Raw genomic sequence first — 24,270 nt, forward strand, 5'->3', positions numbered from 1 at the left:
TCACTCCTTAGATAAAAAAAGTCCACTTGAGTTTTTAAAGCATTACGTTACTCAGTTAACTATTGCATTTTCATTTACTAATTTAAGATTTCAAAAGCGATTTGAATACCCTTGCTCCATCAAAAATAAACAATTAGAAAAAAAAATCATTCGGATCGTAGTTTAGAAACTAAAATTTATCTATACTTTTTGGATTTTTTTTTAAATATCAGATTAGGATAATTATGTTAGAAATTCTGAGTTCGACGAACAAAAAATAGTGTCACATAGTGTTGTGTTCCTGCCGGTGAGTAAGGCTGCCAGAGCTCAACGAGGGTGCGGGGTGCTGACGACGGGAGGACTTACGGAACTAATTTGTTCCGTCTATTGTCCTTTGAGTCGTCGGCAACCCAAACCTCTATTATCACTGCTTGATTTATTGATTCGCTAATAAGTATTGAATTTCGTTGCATTAAATGATGACATTATGTAAGTAGTTCCCGCGAGAGCACGCGCGGCACGAGCACCGGCGCGGGCGGCGTGCGGCTGGCGGGCGGCTCGTCGCTTGTGTTCATCGACCCCGCGTCGCTGCGCCGCTCGGCCGCCGCCGCCGCCGCCGGCGCGCACGACCCGCACTCCACCTCTACCACAGCATCATACCTCGCCAGGGCTTTCGGTACGTCTCGTTCTGTCTCTATACTAATACTGCTAACATATATTTCATGTATAAACTGCAATGCCATTTTAATGTTTGATGTTGGTTCTACAGGCATCGTCATTCGGCAAATAGCCGATTTGTTATGGGAATACGAGCGCGTCTCACTGCCCATACCTCGTATGTTACCACTCTCATATCGCGAAGCGTTACGCTTGCAATGCTATCTTGAGAGACAACTTAAACCGACATGGGATTGGTTAGTGACTGTGATGGACGCAACCGAGGCACAACTAAGGTAATTCGTCAGTTTGCCATATTTGCCTAGTATTTATGACGGAAAGTTAAATTGAAGTGTCCCTACAATATATAATACTGTTTTTAGATTCGGTGCTTCACTAACATCCAACAATGTAACCACAACCACAGTGGAAAGCGGGCGACCTAACGCACCTGCTGTACGACGCGCCACATCTTTTACTTCCCCTGCGACTCGTATTATAGGATTTTCGGAAGGCCCTAGAACGAGAGATCGTGAACAAGGTAGGAATCAGTGGTACTATTTGGTTGTATTTATAAATAAATCTAAATATATAAAATAAAAGAAGAAACTGACTGACTGACATAACAACGCACAGCAGAAACCGCTGATTCTAGAGATTCTAAATTTGGCACGTAGGTTCCTTATAAGGTGTAGATTAGCACTAAGAAAGGATTTTTCAAAATTCACGTTCGAAGGCGGTGAAATGGGGGTCCAAAGTTTGAACAATATTACTTATAGTACGCGGGCGGGAAAAAGTTGGTATGCAATAAAGGAATTTGAATTGTATTTGGCATGTACGCAGGCGTGGAGGCGGGCAGTGCACGGCGCGAGTTCCTGGCGTACTGCCTGTCGCTGCTGCGCGCGCACAGCGCCGAGCACGCGGAGCAGCTGCCCGTGCTGGACGTGGCCGCGCTCAAGCACGTGGCGTACGTGCTCGACGCGCTCGTCTACTACATGCGCGCGGCGCAGCCGCAGCCGCACCACCACCATCATCTCTGGTCTTCCGTGAGTATAACCTATACACTTTATGTATACGCAACTTTCTTATGGCGTTCACTTTAACAGGAATTCTTCACGTCCACGTGTGGCTTTCCTGCTTGTACGGTCCTTGTTCTTCTATTAAGGTGGTTCGCCTAGGTTACGCGAAGCTCAGGTTATGTTAGATGGCGCCACATCTGCAAATTATCAGTTTTCCTTATCCTGGCATGGCCTTTATATTTAAAAAAATACAAAAATTTGATACACACCCAGGATTCGAACGCAGCTTCACGGCGTGACAGACTACTGTTCACCAACGACGCCATTATATAACACGCATTTATTGACAAAATTAGGCTATATATTATATTTATTTAAACATAAATAATAATGTCAAATTACTCTATAATCTAAAGTGGAAGAATTCGTTGTTTCGCCAAAGAGAATCTAGTATAAGTACGTTATATACCTTTCGTGGACTAGATTATACTTACTTACTTACTTTGTTGGCGCGACGACCCAAAGTGAGTCTTGGCCTCCGACGCAAGAGCACGCCACTTTACGCGGTCCAGAGCGACCTCTCGCCAGCCCTCGTTCACGGAGATCTGGTTCCGCTCTCATCTGCCCAACGATATTTAGGACCAGTGGCCCATTTCTCAAAACTGAAAGTTACAAGTTACAAGCGGAAGTCTCTTTCCAACTTGTCATATTAGACAGTAACTACCACTTGTAAATTGTAACTTGTAGCTTCAAGAAATCGGCCCCAGATTATATTGATGACAATTATTATTTGTAACCATTTAGTTGTTGAAGAAAAACATTAGCACAACAATAACATAGGTTAACCAGCTCAGTAAATGCAAGTACAGCACATTACTAGTACTACGTCCACACTATGGCCTATGTACCTGACGTGTAATATTTTATTTTATCAATAAGGGCATAATAAAGGATTGTATTGTATTGTTGTATGAAAATAAAAAATAGAAAAGCAATATATAGTAATAATTAATTTTCCATTAAAAAAATATAAAAACCTTAATAAATCCAAAAAAAGTTCAAATGATAAAAAAAACTTGGGGATGGAACCTGGGATCTCCTGCATCATAGTCAATCAATTGACCAAGACGCCATCTCGATTTACACTAGCAGTGTCGAAATACACGATATGTATCTTTATTGACAAAATGCGTGATTATTTCTGAGTCTGCTTGAGTTATGTAAACCAATATCTTTAAATAATTACTTGTCAAGAGCTAAGTGTCACTGATGACAATGTCAACTAAAAATGCGCCTGTACACAAAATTTGGCACGCACATTTACGTAAAATTTATAAAAAATTCACATAGATTTGTACATGTGAATTTTTTATTAATTTCGCGACAATGGATAATGTAAACTAGATATATGCGCATATTTTTATTCAGTTGTAGTGTGCGGTGACTAAATAAATGGGAGTTGTTTTTTGTATGGAAAGCGAACCACCTTAAATATTGCTAATTAATTATGTAAATTTTTGTTTCGGATTTACAAAAAAAAAAATTCAGTCGAATTGAGAACCTCCTCCTTTTTTGAAGTCGGTTAAAAACATAACATTAAAAGGGTGTATTTTGCAATTGTTGGTTTGGTTTTCGCCTTGGACCTTGCAATGCCAAGTATCAAGTTAAAGCCATTTCATTACCTATTATGACGTATCTCACGTTTGTGTTAAACTTACTACGCAGGACGAAAACGAGAACGAAGAAGGCGACGAGGAAATGGTGGTGGGAGGCGCCGCAGCCGCCGAGTCAGACAGCGAAGGCGAGGGCGCCCGCGGCCGCTCGCACAACTTCTTCCAGCGGTCCGACTCCACGCTGTGTCTCGGCTGCCCGCCGCCAGATCCTTTCAACAGTAAAGTTATAAGCTGCATTCGGCTAGATTTCTCCCACACTGGCTGTTGGAAATGTTGTATAACATTATGTTACAGGGACAGCTCGATGGTATTGACATTACGCTATCCCTGTCGCACAATGTTATATAACATTTATAACGGCCATTACCAATTGAACTGTCTGTATTTTTAAAGCGCTAAATCATGCAGAATTTTATTAATACGACATCTATTTGCCTACCTTTCTTGTTTCAAACTATACAGCAGAATACTTAACACCGTTTATGTATGCAGTGACAATGCAAGAGGCGTTGCCACTGGCCGACCAGCCGCAGCTCCTGCAGCCGAACGCCCGCCGCGAGGAGCTGTTCGGGATGCCCCGGCAGCCCGTCACCGTGCCCGCCTCCGGCGACGCGCCACCTGGCGTCAACAATCCTCTAGAAGGTTACTCACTTAACACTTGCCCGCTACTACAACCTATAACTGAACAACAATAAACTTTTTACTCAAAATTCTCAATTTTCTACTTTTTATATTATTTAAAAGACATCCTTTTTTTTCGTTGATATAGTCGCGGAAATATAAGAGTCACATGATGTAAAAGACCGATTCTACGACTCTTTTCTTTCCGGATAAAGTTTAGCAGTGTGATATCTCCCACAGTTAATTAATTATAGCTTCGGATGGCCTATAGTACTTCGTAGGTCAGTGTTATAGTTTTAAATGAATATTCTATTAGTACGTCCATTTTTAATGACTGAATATTTAACATTTTTGTCCGATCTAATTGGCTATCGCAAAAGGCTCCGTACAGTTGGTATATGAATGTATAATTTTGTGTAGTGGTGCCTCGCCGCTTGGGCTTGTCCACGCGAGGAGCGGAGCGTAGCTGGTGGCCGGGCCGGCCTGCCTCCGCGCCGCCCACTCACTCGCACTCGATGGCTCGAGACGAACCACAGGTAACAAATATCCTTACTATTGCAGCTGCTTGATGATCACTAATGGATACGGTAATGTATGACTTCAACTTAATATATAATATGTATCCCTTTTTTGTTATTGGGTAGAACTATACAAACTCTTATATTGCAATGATTTATCGTAAACGTATATTTTTCTTACCAGGATTTGTCTTGTGCTAAGGATACAATGGGAAAAATGGACGTCGACACCGATGGAGAGTACCTGTCCGACTCGGATTCAAATGAAGCTCGTCACATTTCCAGAAAGAAGCATCACAGCAGGTACTAACCTAATTTGCCTTGGCCCCGTATGCTAATTTGACTAGCTCCTATTTGTGTACTTGCAGCAAATCTTGTGAAAAGATTATTGTGACGTAAAGCAGTGGATTTTTGTTTTCATTCAGACACCCACACTCTGCGCTAGCCAGCGGGCTGGGGTCCATCCCGGAGCCCAGCGCGCCGCCCTCGGAGTTCCACACGCTCGTCAACACAGCATGCTCTATCATCGAGGCGCCACATCGACAGGGGCTGGCGTCTTTGGCTTCTCCAGGTAAGCTGCGTTCATTATTTTACAGACCTATAAAGATATGGAAGCACTAATCGTTAATTGGCTAGGTCACTTTATTGTCCGTAGAAGTGTTGCTACTACAAAAGATGCTTTGTTTACAGGACCGAGCGGGTCGGGCGTCGGTATCGCGCTGGAGCCCCGCGCGTCGTCGTCGCGCAGCCCCATCAAGACTGTCATTGTACGTGCTGTAAGTCACTCCACTTTTATGGGGGACTTTACTTATCAAAATTTTAACCCGATCCTTCTATTAGATCTTACCAAGTATCACTCTTAACTATGGCTTTAAGATCAACGTCATACGATAAATAAAATTACCCCTAGCAGTGAAGTGTCGCTTTGTAAGTTGTGTTATTTTGCAGTTTTTATTTAATGCTTTTTATAAAATAAATATGTCGAGTAATTGACAGCAAACTAAAACTCTATGTTTAATAAAGGGCGAGTTGCTGAGCGCCGCGGATCCACTTGAATCGCAAGAGATCTCCGCCCACGTGACCGTGGAGACCACGGGCTTGCCTCCGCCGCCGCTCATTCCGCCTATCAGCACGCCGCAACAACCGTAAATATAAATAGTTTGATGAATGTTAATACGTTAGAGTTGCGTTGTTGAATGGTGTAGTAAAAGAGAGTTTTCTGTGCGTAGGCGCGCGTGTCCGTCACTGGGCGCGTCGGTATCGCACGACCTGCTGCTGGGCCGCTGGCGGCTGTCGCTGGACCTGTTCGGGCGCGTATTCACCGAGGACGTGGGGTTGGAGCCCGGCTCCGTCGTCGCCGAGCTCGGCGGCTTCCCGGTCAAGGAAGTCAAGTTCCGCCGGGATATGGAGAAACTGAGAAACTCGCAACAAAGAGATCTAACTTTGCATAAGGTGAGATGTTTTTCGGTTTATGTTCCCTCTATTTACAATTTGGAAACGATTGCGATATCGCAGGTGTATGTGTCCGTTTTGTACATATGTCACGCTTAATTTATTCTAGATGGAGCGCGATCGCGCGAAGCTCTTGCAGCAAACGTTTGCGGAATTGAACACCGCGTTTACCGGGCAAAACCGACGCGTGCACAGCGCGCAGCCGCCGCTGGCCGTGAACCGCGTGAAGGTGACCTTCCGCGACGAGCCCGGCGAGGGCAGCGGCGTCGCGCGCTCCTTCTACACCAGCGTGGCCGAGGCGCTGCTGGCCAACGAGAAGCTGCCGCCGCTGGAGCCCGCCGCCGGCTCGGGCGGCAACTCCGCGCCCTCCGCCGGCTCCACCGGCGGATCCACCGGCACCGGCAACAGCGGCACTAGGTAATCTACCGATCATTCTATACCTGCTCTACGCCTACCCGGATAACATATTATTACCAACACATTACGAGGCTGTTACACTTCTTAGCATTTGCACACAAATTCATTTCTTGCTCCCCTCAGCTGGCCTTGATTTCGTTAAATATTTTAATAATATTATTTGACGCATAATATAGTGAAAAATAAATATTAGGTACTATTGAGCAGTGCATTTTAAATATTGGCTTTGTTAGTGGTATGAAATCTAATTTTGACGTACTTTACTTTAAAACGTCAAAGGTAGTACTTATGATGAATTTCAGAATCGGACAGGTCGGCCGCCGAGATAGGACTGGTTTTACTGGTTATTTCGGTGTTTTTACTCGTAAAGCTTGCATTAACTTAAACTTCATCGTATTTTCACAGGTGAAAATACTCACGGTTACGCTGTAATAACTATATATTTTTATACTATATTGTTGTATATTGTATAATGATTAATAATTATAGAGTACAAGAAATATACGTCTCTATTTCTACTTGGGACTACTTTTGTATGCTAGCTTAGTTCGTGTGTGCTGTGCTGCCTGGCCAAAATAAAACGTTTAACAAATTGGCGTTACTTGTCGGTTTTATCAATATATGTATATGTATACATACGATTTGTTTTCCATCACTGATCACTTGTATTTTATGATGCATATTCGTCGTTTGTGTGTCGTGTCAGTACTGAAACGGAGTGTATGATTGTGTGCCAGGAGTGTATCTGGTCCCCGTATGAAGAATTTAGCTCGTCGCTCGCCCACGACCGACGGCACGTCGGGCTCGGCCGGCGCCGCCGGCGGCGGCGGCAGCAGCAATACTGGTGCACGGTAATTACATTTCATCCATTTATAAATAAACCCTTTCATAAGGTACAAGTGGTATATTGCACGAGACTAAGAACAATGACTCTCCCTCTTTTGAAGGTATTAGATGTTGTCAAAGTGTATCACCAATTGTTATTTAAAAACCGGCAAGAAACACAACAATTTGTTATAAAAATAAATAATTATTCAAATATATCAATAAGTAAATATGTACGAACACGAATCGAATGTAGGGCTATGTTATTAATTTATGATTTATTAGATAAATCGGTATTAACTAAATGTAATAAAACATTTGTGACTTTCATGTAGAACATTCCAGAGATTCATTCCATACACTTCATCATCCTTAGTTATTAATAATTTATTTTTATCAGTTTTTAAGGGAGAACATATTATTATTATCAGTCTGTTGTAAGTTTTAATTTATGTTACTTGTCGGTTTAGTTAGATTTGTGTTGCGAAGTCATCACTTGTATTTAAAGAGGATCGAGTATATAGGGAATTGCTGTCAAAATAAAATGTGTAGTCACCGTGCCTAAGTGTCTAGTGCCTGACAATTGGCCCATATTCTTGATATGTGTTAAAATTGTCTAATATTAATATTAGCGTAATCTAGCCGAGATCAACCTAAGGTGAGCGCTATCTAGTTGACCATACTTTTTTCTTGATAGCTCCGATCTGACTATACGGAGTTAATATGTGTTTGTATTTTATGCGTTTGCAATGTGTAGTAGTCGGTAGTTGATATTAAATGTGTTGTGTGGTGTAACAGGAGCGGGCCCGGGCCGCGCATGAAGAACCTCACGCGGCGCTCGCCGAGCGGGCCCGCGCCGCGCCCGCCGCCCTCGCGCGAGCCGCGCCGCGCTCTCAGTGTCGACGCTAGACCATATTCACCACAGGTATGCTCTAAACTCCATTGACACCTTCCTTCATTCCTAGGCCAGATCTTATTATTAACAATAGACCATACATCAAAATTAGTATGAAAGAAATATATATCTTTATTTGTTGAACAGGCCGCCCCAGGAACTGAAGGAGCAGGATATAGTGGTGACAGACAAGGACATAATGAACATCTTACCTTACACCAAGCACAGTTAGGCGAAAGGCTTTATCCAAAAGTAAGTGGTTATCTACATAATTATTTAGAAGTACATATATGTACTTACATATTAAAAAAATATAATTCGACTGTTTTTTAAATGCAATTTATTATTAATTTTTCATCCCTGTTTGGAGCAACATCTGGCCAATCTTTCAAAAAGGAGTCCAAGTTATCCCGCCATCGCCGACGTGGTCTGCCGTTTGACTCGTGGGGCTCCCATTCCGCTCGCATTCCGTGTTGCTCCAAACAGGGATGAGTGGAAAAAGAGGGGGGAGGCCTTTGTCCAGCAGTGGGACACATTAGGCTCTAAATAATAATATAATAATATTAATTTTTGTCATGAATATCTGAATGACTTGTTAAACAGGTGCATTCATTACACCCATCTTTCGCGGGTAAAATAACTGGCATGCTGCTGGAACTGACGCCGGCGCAGCTGCTCGTGCTGCTGGCGAGCGAGGACGCGCTGCAGCAGAAGGTGCGCGAGGCCATGGACCTCATCGTCATGCACCCCTCTGAAGCGATACTGGGTGAGTATTATATATATGATGATCTTTAATGCATACATCGTTATCATTATCACATTCAGAATTACACAGATAATCTTGCTTGCTTCCCCGATTACATTCATTGTTGAGATTGGAAATGATGCAACATATCTCAGCATTCTGGGGATTACTTGGCGCTTTTCCTCGCTCAAATAGCACAGGTTTAAGCCTACTCGGTCCATTTGATTGTTTTGAATGGAATCCGCGTATTACCTCATGCAGTTTAAAATGTGACTTCACATAGTCGTTCTGGGCGCAGATCTGGACGTGTTCTCGCTGTCGGAACGAAGCGCGGCCGCGGCGGGGTCCGGGTCCGGGTCTGGCGGCGCGGGCGGGCCGGGAGGCGCGGGCGGCGCGGGGCCGCCCGTCGCAGCGCCGCCACCACCCGACGACGCCGCCCCTCTGTTCTACTCGCCGGGCAAACGCGGCTACTACTCGCCCAGACAAGGGCGTGCGACCCCTGAACGAATTAATGCTTTTAGGAATGTTGGCAGGTAACTACCATATTATGGTGCATCGTTTGAAGTTGTCAATGACTTGTTACACTAAAACCCGTCTCATACTTCTTTTGTTTACAGAATCATCGGTCTGTGTCTGCTACAAAATGAATTATGCCCTATGTTCCTCAATCGACATGTACTGAAATATATTCTCGGTCGACCAGTCCGGTTTCATGACTTGGCGTTTTTTGACCCCGTCGTGTACGAAAGCCTGAGGCAACTCGTGGTCGACGCTGAAACAGGCGATTCACATTCATTATTCGCTGCTTTAGATCTCAACTTTAGGTAATTATAATTCTGTTCAATAAAATCATCTTGTTTTATTTTATCTCAGCATACAGATAAGTTTTTGTCATAGTTGTAAGTATACTTACAATGTATGATATTAATATTGAGTTATGTTCATACCAGCTTGGAAATGTGCGAAGAGGAGGGAGGCGGGTGCGTGGAGCTGGTGGCGGGCGGGCGTGAGCTCGAGGTCACTGCCCTCAACGTGTACGACTATGTGCGCAAGTACGCGCAACACCGCATGCTGCTTTCGCAGGAAAAAGCGCTCGAGGTAACCCACTTATAAATTATCGCCCTTCAATCGCCCAGTCCGCCATAATACAGGGTGGGCCATAAGAGTGTTGGCGGTTTAAATTCTAAATTTCTCGGAACCGCTTGGCGGAGTGATGCCGGGGGGTATACTGTTTGAAGCGTCGCTTCTTGGAAATTTAGTCGCCATGGAGCGGTACACGGGAGCGGAACGTGCATTTTGTGTGCGATCGTTTTACGAAAACAATAAATCGGTAATTATTGCCCGGTGGTTGTATCAACGAGAACACGGTTTGCGTGATTTAAGTCAAGTTCCAAGTGCCAATGTGATACGCAAATGGATTTAAATGTTCGAAACAACTGGATCGACAGTCACAATAATTTATAGCGGACGTCCGGTGTCTGGGAGAACGCCCGACATTGTGCAGCGAGTTAAACGATCAGTTCGGCAAAACCCGCAACAATCAACTCGTAAGAGATCTCAGGCTTTACACATCAAAAGATCAACATTGCGGAGAATTTTAAAGCGTGATTTACATTTGATGGCTTATAAGATTCAGCTTGTCCAGGAATTAAAACCACACGATGCGAATAACCGACTAAATTTAAAACCGGAAAACTCATTTCCAAAAGGGGTGATATTGAATGGCCACCACGCAGACCTGATCTCTCCCCATGTGATTATTTTTTGTGGGGCTACCTCAAATCAGTTGTTTATGAGCTCCACGAGATCCAACAAATTTAGAGCAACTCAAAAGGAATATTATCCGGGAAATCAACAATATCCCGAGAGTAACCTTTGGCAGAATTTACCAGAATTTGCAACTATGCCTTCAGGAATGCCAAGCAACGGAGGGACATCATTTGGATAACATTATTAGTCTTAAAATTTCCAACTTTTCAATTTTTTTAAAGTAGTAATAAAAATATTGTATGATCAGTACTTTTTAAATTTAATTTTCAAACCGCCAACACCCTTATGGCCCAACCTGTATATTGTAAAAATAACTACGTAAATTATTTATAAAACTTTGGTAGTGACCCTGCCTCTAAGCCGGTGGCACAGTATAAAGCAGTAATAACTCTTCTAACAAACTTCACTCCGCGCGGTGTGTCGAAAACTACTCTCCATATGCACCGAATACATGCGAAACTGGTAAGTATTGGGCTGGACAGTCGGGGCCGCGTTCGCGCGCTGTGTTGACGTGTTGAGTTCGGGAGAAAATGACGTCAGCACCGAAGACATATTTTCGTTACTGTAGTGCTTATGGGTGTATGGAGAACAGTTCTCAAAATGCGGAAATGTCAGAATGTTCTTTAGAATTCCTAGACACCCAGAAAAGTAAGTGGTTGTTATATTTTTGCAGTGTTAGGTACATTATTGCTTACGTAAATGGCGTAAAAGTGAGATTTAAAGCTAGAATGACACATTAAAATCAATAAGGATTTATCTGTAACGACATTTAGGTAGATGCTGCGATTTATCTAGCTCGAAAGTTTGGTACCTACTTAAATATTGTGCAAACATCTATTCAAACATTTTATGTAAATACGATTTCGTCAGTATTTAAGAAAGAAACACGTACTTGAATCTTTATTAGATAAAAAGGTAGAAAGAGCATTGGTACTAGCATAGCGCCATACACAGTTACTACGAGTAGGACAGTAGCACAGGTACAACCCTGCGTGACCTTGCGCAGTAGTAACGACCGCGTCGCCGCTGCCGGAGATTAACTACTGATTTATCCTTATACTGTGCCGGTGGTCCTGGGTTCGAATCCAGGTAAGGGTTATTTGTGTGATAAACACAGAAATTTGTTCCTATGTCATGGATGTTTTCTATGTAGATATATCGCCGCCTAGCACCCATAGCTTGTACAGTCGAGTTCATAAATATGTGTACCAGTTCTTCACGTTAACTCGTTGCAATAAAGTGAAAAGATGTACACATATTTATGAACTCGACTGTACAAGCTTTGCTTAGTTTGGGGCTACGGTTGATCTGTGTATGGTGACCCCTGATATTTATTATTTATTTTAGGCAATACGGATAGGCGTCCTAGACGTCCTGCCCGAGACTGCATTGGAAGGCTTGACGGCAGAGGACCTGCGACTGCTGCTGAACGGGGTCGGCGACATCAACGTGGCGGCACTGGTCTCGTACACCAGCTTCAACGACGAGAGCGGCGAGCCCCCGGAGCGGCTCGCGCGCTTCAAGCGCTGGCTCTGGGCCATAGTCGACAAAATGACACATCTTGAGCGTCAAGATCTGGTAAGTAGTGCATCAATGTTTTTTTTGTTGTCTTTTGGGTTATGAAAATTGATGGTATTTAATTAACAGTGGTAATTAAAAAAAATAACATATCAAATTTGCAATAAAAATGCAAAAATCTGTTAGTTATAGTTGAGACTATACTATACTACTCAGAAGAAAATAAGGGTCATTAAGAATTTCGGCGATTGTTAAATTTTATTACCCTCAATAGCAACCAAAGCTTTGTTTTATGGATTTTAAAAGATATTCAGTCTGTTTTCTAAAAACTTCATGGTGTTTAAAATGTATTGACTATCGGGAAGTTGCTACCTTTTCCGGCCACTTAAATTCTGGTGTCTACACTACAGATTTGGAAATTTAGAATAGAATAGAAAACGTTTATTTGGTGAAAATATACAAGTAAAAAAACAATAGCCTTTATCTATATACATCTTAAACTTAAGTTACCAAAAAGGATGCCATTCATCATATGCCAATTTAATACTGAAACACTCTAAAGAATAACTCTTTTTCACATTACAGTAAAAATATAAGCCTTAGGGTTTCCACTTTTTCTTAATCCAAGTTAAGCACTACTAACCCCTTAAACACTTACAAAAAATAACTTTCAAAAGCCTAAAAAAAATATTTTCGCGAGTATATTTTTTTTTCACCTCAGAAATGTAGTGAACAACCTATCTGATAGTTAAATTTGGCAAACGAGGCACCAGACATCCTGTTTTCACGTTACGATTTTCATGTAGCGTTCAAAACACTTAGTGGCCCTTATGGGTTATACATAGTTATAAAGAGTTGCCCCCATATTCAGAAACGTACTCCAAAGTTATCAAGCCGATAAAGTTCGTTTGTCCCTTTCCGACGTATGGTGTGATAGAAAAGGACAAACGAACTTTATCGGCTTGATAACTTTAGAGTACGTTTATGAATAAGGGGGTAAGTGTCGTATTGTTTTATTTAATGTTCAAATTCAATATTTGAACATTAAATAAAACAATAAGACACTTACACAATATGTAGTGCGAAACTATTTTCCTTCGTTTATATTTCCGGAAACGTTCATATTTGTCATGCTAGTTCAGACACTGTCAGTACGTTTTGTACTGACACTGACTAAAATAGCATGGCACGTTCCTACGTTTCCGTAAATAATGCGAAGGAAAACTTTTTCGCACTATATATGTACGTATATAAAGGGCGTACATGTATACACAGTGTTTATTGGCCATAATTAATTAAATTTGTCTCACTTAGGACTTAATGGCTAATAAGGAGGCGTTATCAGTTTGTTTAGCAATATTTAGTTGTGCATATTAGAAGGCTCTAGTCTAGAGTAAATAGTAATGATGTGGTGTGCAGGTGTACTTCTGGACCGGGTCCCCCGCGCTGCCGGCGAGCGAGGAGGGCTTCCAGCCGATGCCGTCGGTGACGATCCGGCCGGCCGACGACGCGCACCTGCCCACCGCCAACACCTGCATCTCGCGGCTCTACATACCGCTCTATTCCTCCCGACACGTGCTCAAGCACAAACTGTTACTCGCAATCAAAACGAAAAACTTTGGTTTCGTCTGAACTGACATGCCACCTTCCTTTTATTACATACATTTTGTTTAGCTCTAAACTCAGTCTTCCGAGACTGTCGTTTCTCTATTGGATTCTGATTAACTGATCGCTGAGATTCGTAAGATACTAGTAGTCAATGATAGGAAAACTTCAAAATTAATTCTTAAAAATGATTCCTGATAAAACTGTTTTTTTAACGATGTCCCACTGGACCTCCTTTTGACTGCTTTACAAATTGTATGATTAGAATTGTGATGTCGTACCATAGAAGAGTTTATATTGGGTTAACCTTACTTTAATTCTTAATCAAGTTGTTAACACTTTCACCGTTGTTTTCTTTCGTTTCAAATTAAATACTCTTGAGATTCAGAGATTAAATACTATCAATGCACACAATTGTTGTTAAAATATAACTTTGATAAATACTTAAATCTCACTGAGACGCAGTTATTTCCTGTCCCACTATGGCTTATTATTTATAAGTAATATTAAGTTAGAAGTAATAAAAAAGACTGAACCGCCATTTTTTGAACGTCAGTGGTTGTCAACTAATTTCGCGTTTAGCACGTTAACTGCCCCTTTCTGTTAAGTTTCCAGATTTGCAATAGCAATACACTATGCCGTGACCACGGAGATGGGCAAATAAACGTAGTAAAGAATCTGTTCACGCGTACACACACTTCTCATTTACATTTGTGAGGCATAGTGAATATAATTTACACATTACAAAATGCTTATTTATGCCTTTTAAAAACCCAAGAGTAGTTAATGCTCAGTTCATATTCACAAAAACAATTAGTCAGAAATCTATTAACCCGTTGATCCCTCACTGAAAGTACTAAACTTTAAGTAATCGTAATCAGATTTGCCGACCCACATATGTGGAGGGAGGCAGTGGACGGTGAAGATGTTAAGAACAACTCGATTTTGAATTAAAGTAAGGGTACCTAGAAGACGACTTTGATTTATTGATTATGCTAATTAAAGAAAACATGTTGTGAGTGATCAAGACTAGAAGTTATGTTTTGTTTATTTAGTCAAACCTTTGTCAGTTAGGAAACACACAGGAGTAATATATTACCTACCGTACAAACTACACACGAGGGTTTTAGTTTTTGTGCGATTGTTCAAAAGATAAGGATAAGTGAGGTGACAACTATATCCCAATAATTACCAAAAATTCGAAACAAAAAAGAACCTTATTGTGGTCTTAATACTAGAAACTATGACTATTTTTATTGTTAAAATTTAATGTAAAATATTATTAAAAACATAATTAGAACAACGTCGTCCAACTACTTTATAACATTTGTATTCACTTCACTGTCCGTCATCGCTCAATTGTATGATCGTGTATCAATTTGATCGGCGTGTAGTTTATGTTAGATAACGTGGGTATCTTTGGAACAGTGCGCCTTTGTTTAAAATAACCCCTCCCGCATTCCGCGTATTTAAAACTAAAGATTAAACTGATTGAAAATTATACGAAATTTATTAAAGTGATCTGTGTTAAGTAGTTATATTGATTTGGTAAGATTTTTGACTTGACGTGACTTAGTAAGTCTAAAAAGACAGCATTTACATTTTCGACTTGGTTTATGATCTTTAGTTTTAAATGCACGTAATCGTTTAATAGTAACATTATGGATTTGCATTAAGACAACAATTTGCCTATATATGCAATATAACTACCTGACATTTAGTTAAGTGATTACTATTTATAGGTAGTGACTGTCAAAATTGGGTCATTGGTTGCAACTACTTTTATATCAATATTATTATGACACCATTTTGTTGTGACCAACGAACGGTTTATGCGTTCTTTTTTATGCTTTAGCGATAATCACGCAACGCCGTAAACTAAACGGTGGAAAACAACCCTTATGGTTTATTTATTATTGACATATAGAAGCCATATGAAAAATATTCAGATGTACTTTTACTGTTTATATATAGCTTTGTTATATAGGTGGAAATATATAAGATAATAGAGTGAAGTAAAAGTAACAATTTGCGCCGGCTTGCATTGGTGTGATTATCGTAAAATATGATGGTGATTTTGATCCAGCAAAAATGTTATGCTCCTCTAATAATCTTAAATTTTCCTTCGATTAGGTGTAGTGTTATTCATAATAAACAATCTCAAAATGACATATCTTGTATGATTCACTTAAGTTTCCCCTTTTGCCGTGTAAGGTTTAAGGTCAGTGTCGCATGTCGGGAAGACCGTCTACTGACTATAACTTTTGTATTTTCAAGCCAAGGATACACTAGGGGACAAATGTCCCACGACACGTGTCGCCAGCGACGTCGGGTGAAGTAGCGCGACGTTGTCAGACTTCGCTCGACATGTCTGGCGACATCGCGCGACACGTGTCGCCAGTGACATCGGGTGATGTAACGCGACGTTGCCGGACTTCGCTCGATATGTCTGGCAACATCGCGCGACACGTGTGGGCAGTGACATCGGGTGTCGCGCGATGTCGCCAGATATGTCAGGCGAAGTCGTACGACTCCGTTAGACATCGCTGCGGATATAAGTCGCGCGATGTCGCCAGATATGTCAGGCGAAATCGGCCGGCTTCGCTTGACATGTCGCCGACACATGTCGTGGGACATTTGTCCCCTAGTGTATCCTTGGCTTTATCCTCCTGGATCCCGGTGCCCTCGTACATAAAGGCCGCTGTACACACGGGGCCAACAGTTGGACCATACCTTCGACCTACCCCTTGGCCAAGCGTGTAGAGGGCTACTTGGCCGTACGTTGGCGGTTGGTGCCAGCGCTGGCCGGCCAACCGACTGGTGTCGGTTTTTTGTCCTCACATCAAAGGATCTTGGCGTCAATGGCCAACTGCGTTCACACGTTGGCGCCTCATTCAGTTTGTCGTCAGCCGTCAGAGAGGACAGTTGTGAAAGATTGACGAAAATAATAAGTTTATCTATGCCAATAATAGTGTTGATCTTAGGAAATACACTACCCTTGCAAATGTTTAATGTATTGCCTAAAAAAGATAAATGTGCTTATCAAAATATTCAAAAAAAATGTTAATATTTCAGATAATTTAATTTTATCGCGAGGTTATTATTTATTAATAAAATTTTGCTGACAACGTGAATGACCTAGAATGGCTAGAATTACCTAGCCTTTTCCATTCTACGTCCATCTTTTATGAAGGGCCAATGCCAAGTGGTTCACCAATGTGTAAACAGCGACTCTTATCTTGACCAAGGGGCTGCTCCAAGGGTTGGCCCAACGGCCATAGGGTTTAAACTTTTACAAGAATAAAAGAAAGTTCTAAATTCAAAAGCACAAAAAAGGGATCCAGGAGGATATATCTACCTACGCTTCTTACACCTCAAAGGTATACCAGTTTTTCATCCTTAATCTATTGGTCTTCAATCGTGCGTCCCACTTAACTCGCGCGTGTAGGTATCGAAGTAAGTACCCCTCGCGAGGGGCAAATCAGTAAGGCCTCAGTGAGGCCGCCTCACGGGCGAGCGGTGACGGACGCGCGAGAGTTGTTCGTCGCATATACCTACGCACTGATTCGACCGCTGTCACAGAATTGATATTTTATCGTGATACGTACGATTCGAAACCTCATCTCAAGTGCCATTCTGTGCCATGAACTCCTAACTAAGTACGAAAACAGTAGTTGGGGGTTCATGGTACTTCACCGTCGATATAAGAGTAAGGCAAGACCGGCATATGATAAATAGGCTTGGGACTTTTGTATGCTCGCTATGGTTCTGGCATCCGCAGAGTCGCCATTATGTTAAAAAATTTTTTTCGAAGTCAAAGTCAAAGCCTGGAAATAAAACATGTTAGATGTCATGATCTATACGTATACTCGTACCTATAACAATATGCAATTAATTTTAACACAAATCTATTACACACACGTGTCGAAGTTCACAGTTGACGCGATATGCATAATATATACTATATACGTACCTACGATTTACTTTACTATGCATCTTCTTTGATACTTGAGTTTTGTTTGACAGACTAATGACATCTATTTCAAATAAAATTAAAAACACTTGAGTAATAAGTTGTCAGTTCAGATGAAATATCGTTTACGCAATTTGTAACAAAATTTTAAAATGAATAATTTTACGACTTGCGAAATTAAATCCTGGTTAGAGCCGTATCAGGAATTAAAATATGATGAAGAAAAGTCTAGTATATTTTGCTCTTTATGTGATGTTCATTTCAAAGCCGGAAAAAAGTATTTATTGCTAACCATATTAAAAGTGTATCCCATCAAAAAAACTGTGGTGAATATAGCTTGTTGTTAGATTGGATAGAGATATTGTTGTTTGATATTTTATTTCCAGGCTTTGACTTTGACTTCGAAAAAAATTTTTTAACTAATGGCGACTCTGCGGATGCCAGAACCATAGCGAGCATCCAAAAGTCCCAAGCCTAATGATAAACAAAGAGTTGCCAACCTTTTTAGACTTTATGGGAAATAAGTCGAGTACTTACTTAAAATTAAAAAGGTTACTTAATCGCGTAAAACTATATTTTTACCAACCTATGTTTTACGCGATTAAGTCCCGTTTTTTTAATTTTAAGATGTACCTATGTGTAAAAATCATGAGTCTAAATCAGTGAATAAGTCGAGTGTTTAAAAGTTAAAACGAGTGTTATAGTTATAGGTTAATTTTAATTGTAAGTTCCGGCTTTGCTTTTAACTTCGGACCTTATTTCACCAAAATATTATAGCAGCTTTTGTAATATTTGGTAATATATCATATTTATTAGCCTACCTACTTTATTCATCTAGTTTTATCCACTCAAACTTTATTTCAAATAAAGTATGCCGGTCAGCATAGAATTATTAGTATTGTTACATACTAGAACTGCAGACATTAAAGCTCGGAACACACTACGCGGACGTCCGTCGTAAAACGACCGCGACCAATCAGTGTGCACGGAACAAAAGATCCAGCGAGCCAGATTTCGATCGGACGTCAATGCGCTCAAGGCCACGTCCGCGTCCGTCGACCGATAGTTTGCACGGTTATGTGTATTTCCATTGTCCAGATTCCCGTCCGCGGTCGATTCACGACGGACGTCAGCTTAAAGCTAAGAACACACTACGCGGACGTCCGTCGTGAATCGACCGCGGACGGGAATCTGGACAATGAAGCTAGGAACACACTACGCGGACGTCCGTCGTAAAACGACCGCGACCGCGACCTATCAGTGTGCACGGAACTGGAAAAATCCAGAGAACAGACTTCGATCGGACGTCCGTGCGTCGCCACGTCCGCGTCCGTCGACCGATAGTTTGCACGGCTATGTGTATTTCCATTGTCCAGATAACCGTGCAAACTATCGGTCGACGGACGCGGACGTGGCCTTGAGCGCACGGACGTCCGATCGAAATCTGGCTCTCTGGATGTTTTGTTCCGTGCACACTGATAGGTCGCGGTCGTTTTACGACGGACGTCCGCGTAGTATGTTCCTAGCTTGACATTACACATAACCGTGCAGACTATCGGTCGACGGACGCGGACGTGGCCTTGAGCGCACGGACGTCCGATCGAAATCTGGCTCTCTGGATGTTTTGTTCCGTGCACACTGATAGGTCGCGGTCGCGGTCGTTTTACGACGGACGTCCGCGTAGTGTGTTCCTAGCTTAAAGCTAGGAACACACTACGCGGACGTCCGTCGTGAATCGACCGCGGACGGGAATCTGGACAATGGAAATACACATAACCGTGCAAACTATCGGTCGACGGACGCGGACGTGGCCTTGAGCGCACGGACGTCCGATCGAAATCTGGCTCTCTGGATGTTTTGTTCCGTGCACACTGATAGGTCGCGGTCGCGGTCGTTTTACGACGGACGTCCGCGTAGTGTGTTCCGAGCTTTAGGCACGCCACAGACAGTCTGAAAAATTCATAATCTGAATTTAGATTTGTATGCAATCTGACACTGACAAATCCAAATTCAGATTATGAATTTTTCAGACTGTCTGTGGTGTGCCTAAAAGTTCATACGAACTCTACATTATCCCAAAGTTTCATCCTTGAGAAAATGAGGAAAGTCTGGCGGCTCTGGGCTCTTAGTCCATAAAAGGGATTTTTTAGGGAAATGGCCCCTGTACACACATGGCCAACGGTTCCACCAACCCCCTTGGCCAAGCGTGTAGAGGGCTACTTGGCCGTAAGTTGGCAGTTGGCGCTTGCGCTTGCCGGCCAACCGATTGGTGTCGGTTTTTTGTCCACACATCAAAGGATCTTGGCGACAATGGCCAACTGCGTTTACACGTTGGCGCTTCATTCAGTTGGTCGTCAGCCGTCAGAGAGGACGGTAGTGAAATATTTACGAAAATAATAAGTTTATCTATGTCAATAATAGTGTAGATTCTAGGAAATAAAATAACCTTGCAAATGTTTAATGTATTTCCTAAAAAAGATAAATGTTCTTATCATAATATTCAAAAAATTGTTAATATTTCAAATAATTTAATTTTACTACGGGGTTATTATTTTTTAATCAAATTTTTCTGTCAACGTCTATGATCTAGAATTTCCTAGACTTTTCCATTCCACGTCCATATTTCATGAAGAGCCAATGCCAAGTGATTGGTTCGCCAATGTGTAAACAGCGGCTCTTATCTTGGCCAAGGGGTTTCACAAAGGGTTGGTGGAACCGTTGGCCATATGTGTACAGCGGCCATAAGACAAAAAGGCGCCGATGCTTTAGACGATATTTTATCTTACCGCAAATCTACTATTACAACAGTACAAAACATGAAGTATTACAGCGCCATCTACTGCGGCTTGCGCACTTGATAGGTACTCATTCCCACAATAATGTACCGACAACCAATCACTCTTCGGTAATGCTTATTATAGTAAAATAAAGTAAAACATACAAACTTCGGTATTGCTTACGGTAATATAAAGTAAAACATACAAAAACTTAAAGTATGCCATTACGATATTTACGATACAAGTGCGGAAAAGAGGAAATTCGAAACGAACGGCGATAAATTAAAACACGACAGAAAGGACCGAAGTTCCTCTTCGCACGTGTATCGTACGACGTTTTTTGTATGTATGGCCCTTTGAAGTTCCGACTTCACAAGAAATGGCATACTTTGCGAACTAGGGCCGGTAAAAAACAACGTACTGAAAAAATTAAGATTACAACGGTGTAAGGGTCATTAGTTACATAAAATGTATCCTGTTTCAGGGTACTGTTATGAAAACGCTCAGCTAGTGTAGGTGTTTTGTTAAGTTCTTTATTTCGTTCTTTTCTGGTTTTACACGCATTCATCATTTTCATCAATCGTCACATTCGTCAACACTGTTGCAACACAACAGTCTATGTCGTCTTTGATCATGTTTGATCATATTGGTTGACTGGTAGACAATGCTTTTCTCTACCTATTGCACATAAAGATAAATAATGCCTCATTTTTTGTATGTGATAGTCAGTCCCAACTTAATTATCATTTGTGTCGCTTAACATCAAACCTGGGTAAATCCATTCTGCTCTAAGGTTGAACATATAAAAAATATAATATGATCTGAAAGATAATCAACGTTATAGCAGAATGGATTACGCGATGGAATAAGCGACACAATTTATGAGCGACAATGGTAATCTTAATACTATTCCAATATTTCTAAAGGATTAATGAATATTATCGTACAAAAATATCATCCTTAGTAGGATGGTTCAAAAAATTCAAGTATTTAATTTTTTTAACACTTATTTATTCTGATGTGATAATGGACCTGATAATGGACAGTTATGTCACTTTATCTCTACTACAAAGGGGTACTCAAAGATAAATAACTTTTTCTAATATGTAGCGTAAAGAAAACTACAGAGTTAAGTAAAAATTGAAATAATTAAATAAATATGATAGGACAGTCTTATCTTACACAAAAGAAATAATAACCGCTTCATTATTTTGATATTCATACAACTTTGACATTTTCAGAGTGGATGAAGACCCTTCTATAACTGAAATAGAACTATAAAACATGACATGCTTCATTAACATAATAAGTGTAAAAAAAATATGTGCTTAGTAATTAATTTAGCTTCTTCTAGCTAGAGTTTTATTTTTTCCTATACATACTTTAATCCTAAATTGTAGTTGGTTATTTAAGGTTTTGCCAATATGGAAATATCAATCAACCAATTTGTATTCTAGGCGGCTGTAGAACCTTTTCAGTGAACTTTGAAGTGACTTCTAATGACAAATACAGCACAGAGACAATTAGACAGGGTTCTAGAGTGGCCTAAGATTCAAATTGGTTGGCCATACTTTCACAGTATTTTATTTTTACACAGTAACTTATTAAAATCCCACTTTTTATTGGACTTTGGAAGCAATTTTAAGTTCTGCTGAGGTTTTTTTATATACCCCAAATAATATACTCAAGTGGCAAATATGAAGCAATAAACTAGATAAATCAGTACTTGGGTAAGTATTCCATGAAAACTCAATTAGAGCTAAGATTAAAAATTTAACAATAATTGAAAAATTTGTAGACCATAACAAATATGGCAAACTGTGGAAGTACCAAGAGTAGAACTGATAATGAAGGCTGCGTGCACACACAACGCCAATGAAGTTTATTAAAAACATAGGAAGTATGAACATTTGAGACAGAATATCAAAGTCAATGTGGTATTTAGTTGGCTGTTTCACTTCTATCGGCTTTCTGTGAGTCTTTTTTGCACCTTTTTGAGAAGATTGAAGCATATTCTCAAATGTATTTAAAAAATCTTCTTGTTCTTTGGTTAGTTTTTCAGCTTCAGGTTTGGATTTAACTTTACGTTCTTTTATCACTTTACTTCTTTGCTGGTTTATTTTGTTTTCTAAATCAATTTGAGGTTGCACTTGTTTTTGCACATACTTCAAGCGACAGTAAGTTTGAAAATATTTTGTACATAAAGGCAGAAATATAAGAAGGAGTACAACATGTATAGCCAATAAAGTCAAATGAAAACACTTGCTTTCAAATATATCAACATCTAGAAATCTGTAGTTGACTGTCCAAGTGTGGTTGAAAACTCTACCAATATCAAAACTGCCTTTTAAATATGCTCCTGGGTTGCTGAACAAAAACGGTGCACCAAGTAGCAACTGGATGAATCCACAAACAGCAAGTTGTTGCATAGTTTTGAACCATCCTAAATTTATCAAGTAAAAGAAGAATAATCCAGGAGCATATAATAATATATTCATCTTTACTGATACTCCTAAACTATAGAAAACACTACCCAAGGACCATTCATCTTCTAAAAACAAATTTAGTGCTGCATAAACGAATAATACAGCAATTGGGTCATTGAACAGACGCAGTACATAAATGGAATGAATTCTATAAGATGTTAAAATTGTAAATGCCATGACATATGGTGGTACTTTCTTAGTTTTAATATAAATTCTAAGTACAAGCATAAGTTGCAACAAATATATAACTATGAACAAATACTGGGCCAGAATAATGTTTGAACCCTGACTTGTAAGGAAATAAAGCATTGAATAGATATACACAAATCCTGCTGGGTAAACCAAGGGGCCGGTGTCACCACGGAGTTGGCTGTAGTCAAATGTTCCATTCAAGAAGCCCTCACATTCTTGCATGTATGCTTTCCAGTCAATCTCGGTGTATGGCACGCGCTCCACCACCAAAACGTTCACGACCAATTCAACAGCGATGATTAGTGTGGCTACAAACCAAAGTTGAGTCGGATTTAGTATTAGCCCCTTCATGTAGTTCCAAGTGAATATCTTTTTCCAGTCGAACTCCAAAAACATGTCTAGTAGTTGATTTCCTTTACTCATTGTATATGGTTTTACTCCACCTTTGACGTAGTAAATTAGATTACAATTATAATAATTAAAAATATAGCCCAAGAGCTTCCCTAATTTTTCTAATTTTAGATTAGGTCGGCGCATGAGTTATTTATGCTCAAGCAATTTTTTTTTATTTTCTTGCCCTGTCGCCGGGTGAGATAAGGTAACGTCAAGAATATTATATACCATGGATTTTGCGTGCCGACCAATGAGTTGAAGCCAGGTTCATTCACCTTTACTCCTATGTTCTATCTCTTTCCGACACTGTGATGTATTGCCAGATTAGTTACTAAAAAAAACGTATAAAACATTCTTCAATCAAATTGACTTACTTTTCTTTGTATTATACGAAAAAAAACTCAATCAAAAACCTTATTTCTCCGGTATTTACCTCCTGCGTACTATGGGAACACTAATAATAAAAAAATATGCCCGATATGTCAGAATTGTCAAAAGTCATTCACCGATTCAGATATTTATTTTGCGAAATAAACGTTTTTCGACGATTTACTTAAGTTCTGCGCTATGTATTGCATAGTGAACCATTGTGGAAGTAAATGGAAACCGAAATCCGACGTAAAATTTCACAAGTAAGTACTTATTTTACCAAAATGTTCATAAACCTCGCTGGCAATAAATTTTCTGCTATTTTGCTTGTAATCTTGGTTAGTTCTTATCATTATATTGTTTTCATTGTCTCAAATTATATCAAA

At 40.5% G+C, this 24,270-nt stretch overlaps 2 protein-coding genes across 16 annotated transcripts in view; one reads left to right on the plus strand and one right to left on the minus strand.

The window, feature by feature from the left end:
• The window catches only part of LOC125240549 (E3 ubiquitin-protein ligase hyd), a 61,808-nt gene extending 45,945 nt beyond the window's left edge, over positions 1 to 15,863 (plus strand). For 7 of the 15 annotated variants that reach the window (XM_048148464.1, XM_048148466.1, XM_048148473.1 and 4 more), the window contains 22 exons: positions 477 to 655; positions 749 to 932; positions 1,020 to 1,177; positions 1,480 to 1,682; positions 3,381 to 3,546; positions 3,821 to 3,970; positions 4,370 to 4,485; positions 4,652 to 4,770; positions 4,872 to 5,038; positions 5,158 to 5,243; positions 5,491 to 5,612; positions 5,697 to 5,919; positions 6,029 to 6,336; positions 7,074 to 7,187; positions 7,960 to 8,086; positions 8,204 to 8,308; positions 8,660 to 8,822; positions 9,085 to 9,334; positions 9,419 to 9,625; positions 9,752 to 9,899; positions 11,919 to 12,149; positions 13,509 to 15,863. In XM_048148464.1, coding sequence (XP_048004421.1) covers positions 477 to 655; positions 749 to 932; positions 1,020 to 1,177; positions 1,480 to 1,682; positions 3,381 to 3,546; positions 3,821 to 3,970; positions 4,370 to 4,485; positions 4,652 to 4,770; positions 4,872 to 5,038; positions 5,158 to 5,243; positions 5,491 to 5,612; positions 5,697 to 5,919; positions 6,029 to 6,336; positions 7,074 to 7,187; positions 7,960 to 8,086; positions 8,204 to 8,308; positions 8,660 to 8,822; positions 9,085 to 9,334; positions 9,419 to 9,625; positions 9,752 to 9,899; positions 11,919 to 12,149; positions 13,509 to 13,721 — 3,739 coding nt within the window. In that variant the 3' untranslated portion in view covers positions 13,722 to 15,863. The remainder of the gene's footprint in view (positions 1 to 476; positions 656 to 748; positions 933 to 1,019; positions 1,178 to 1,479; positions 1,683 to 3,380; positions 3,547 to 3,820; positions 3,971 to 4,369; positions 4,486 to 4,651; positions 4,771 to 4,871; positions 5,039 to 5,157; positions 5,244 to 5,490; positions 5,613 to 5,696; positions 5,920 to 6,028; positions 6,337 to 7,073; positions 7,188 to 7,959; positions 8,087 to 8,203; positions 8,309 to 8,659; positions 8,823 to 9,084; positions 9,335 to 9,418; positions 9,626 to 9,751; positions 9,900 to 11,918; positions 12,150 to 13,508) is intronic. The other 8 variants (XM_048148468.1, XM_048148478.1, XM_048148467.1 and 5 more) reach the window with 7 other exon arrangements.
• A 4,565-nt stretch (positions 15,864 to 20,428) lies between these two features.
• Positions 20,429 to 23,714, minus strand: LOC125241567 (lethal(2)neighbour of tid protein 2). Its single transcript, XM_048150112.1, has one exon. It carries the CDS (start codon positions 23,657 to 23,659, stop codon positions 22,064 to 22,066), a length of 1,596 nt encoding a protein of 531 aa, XP_048006069.1. The 5' UTR covers positions 23,660 to 23,714; the 3' UTR covers positions 20,429 to 22,063.
• Between the last annotated feature and the right edge of the window lie 556 nt (positions 23,715 to 24,270).

Source organism: Leguminivora glycinivorella, chromosome Z, assembly GCF_023078275.1.
Source record: "Leguminivora glycinivorella isolate SPB_JAAS2020 chromosome Z, LegGlyc_1.1, whole genome shotgun sequence".
Taxonomy (NCBI): Eukaryota; Metazoa; Arthropoda; class Insecta; order Lepidoptera; family Tortricidae; genus Leguminivora; species Leguminivora glycinivorella.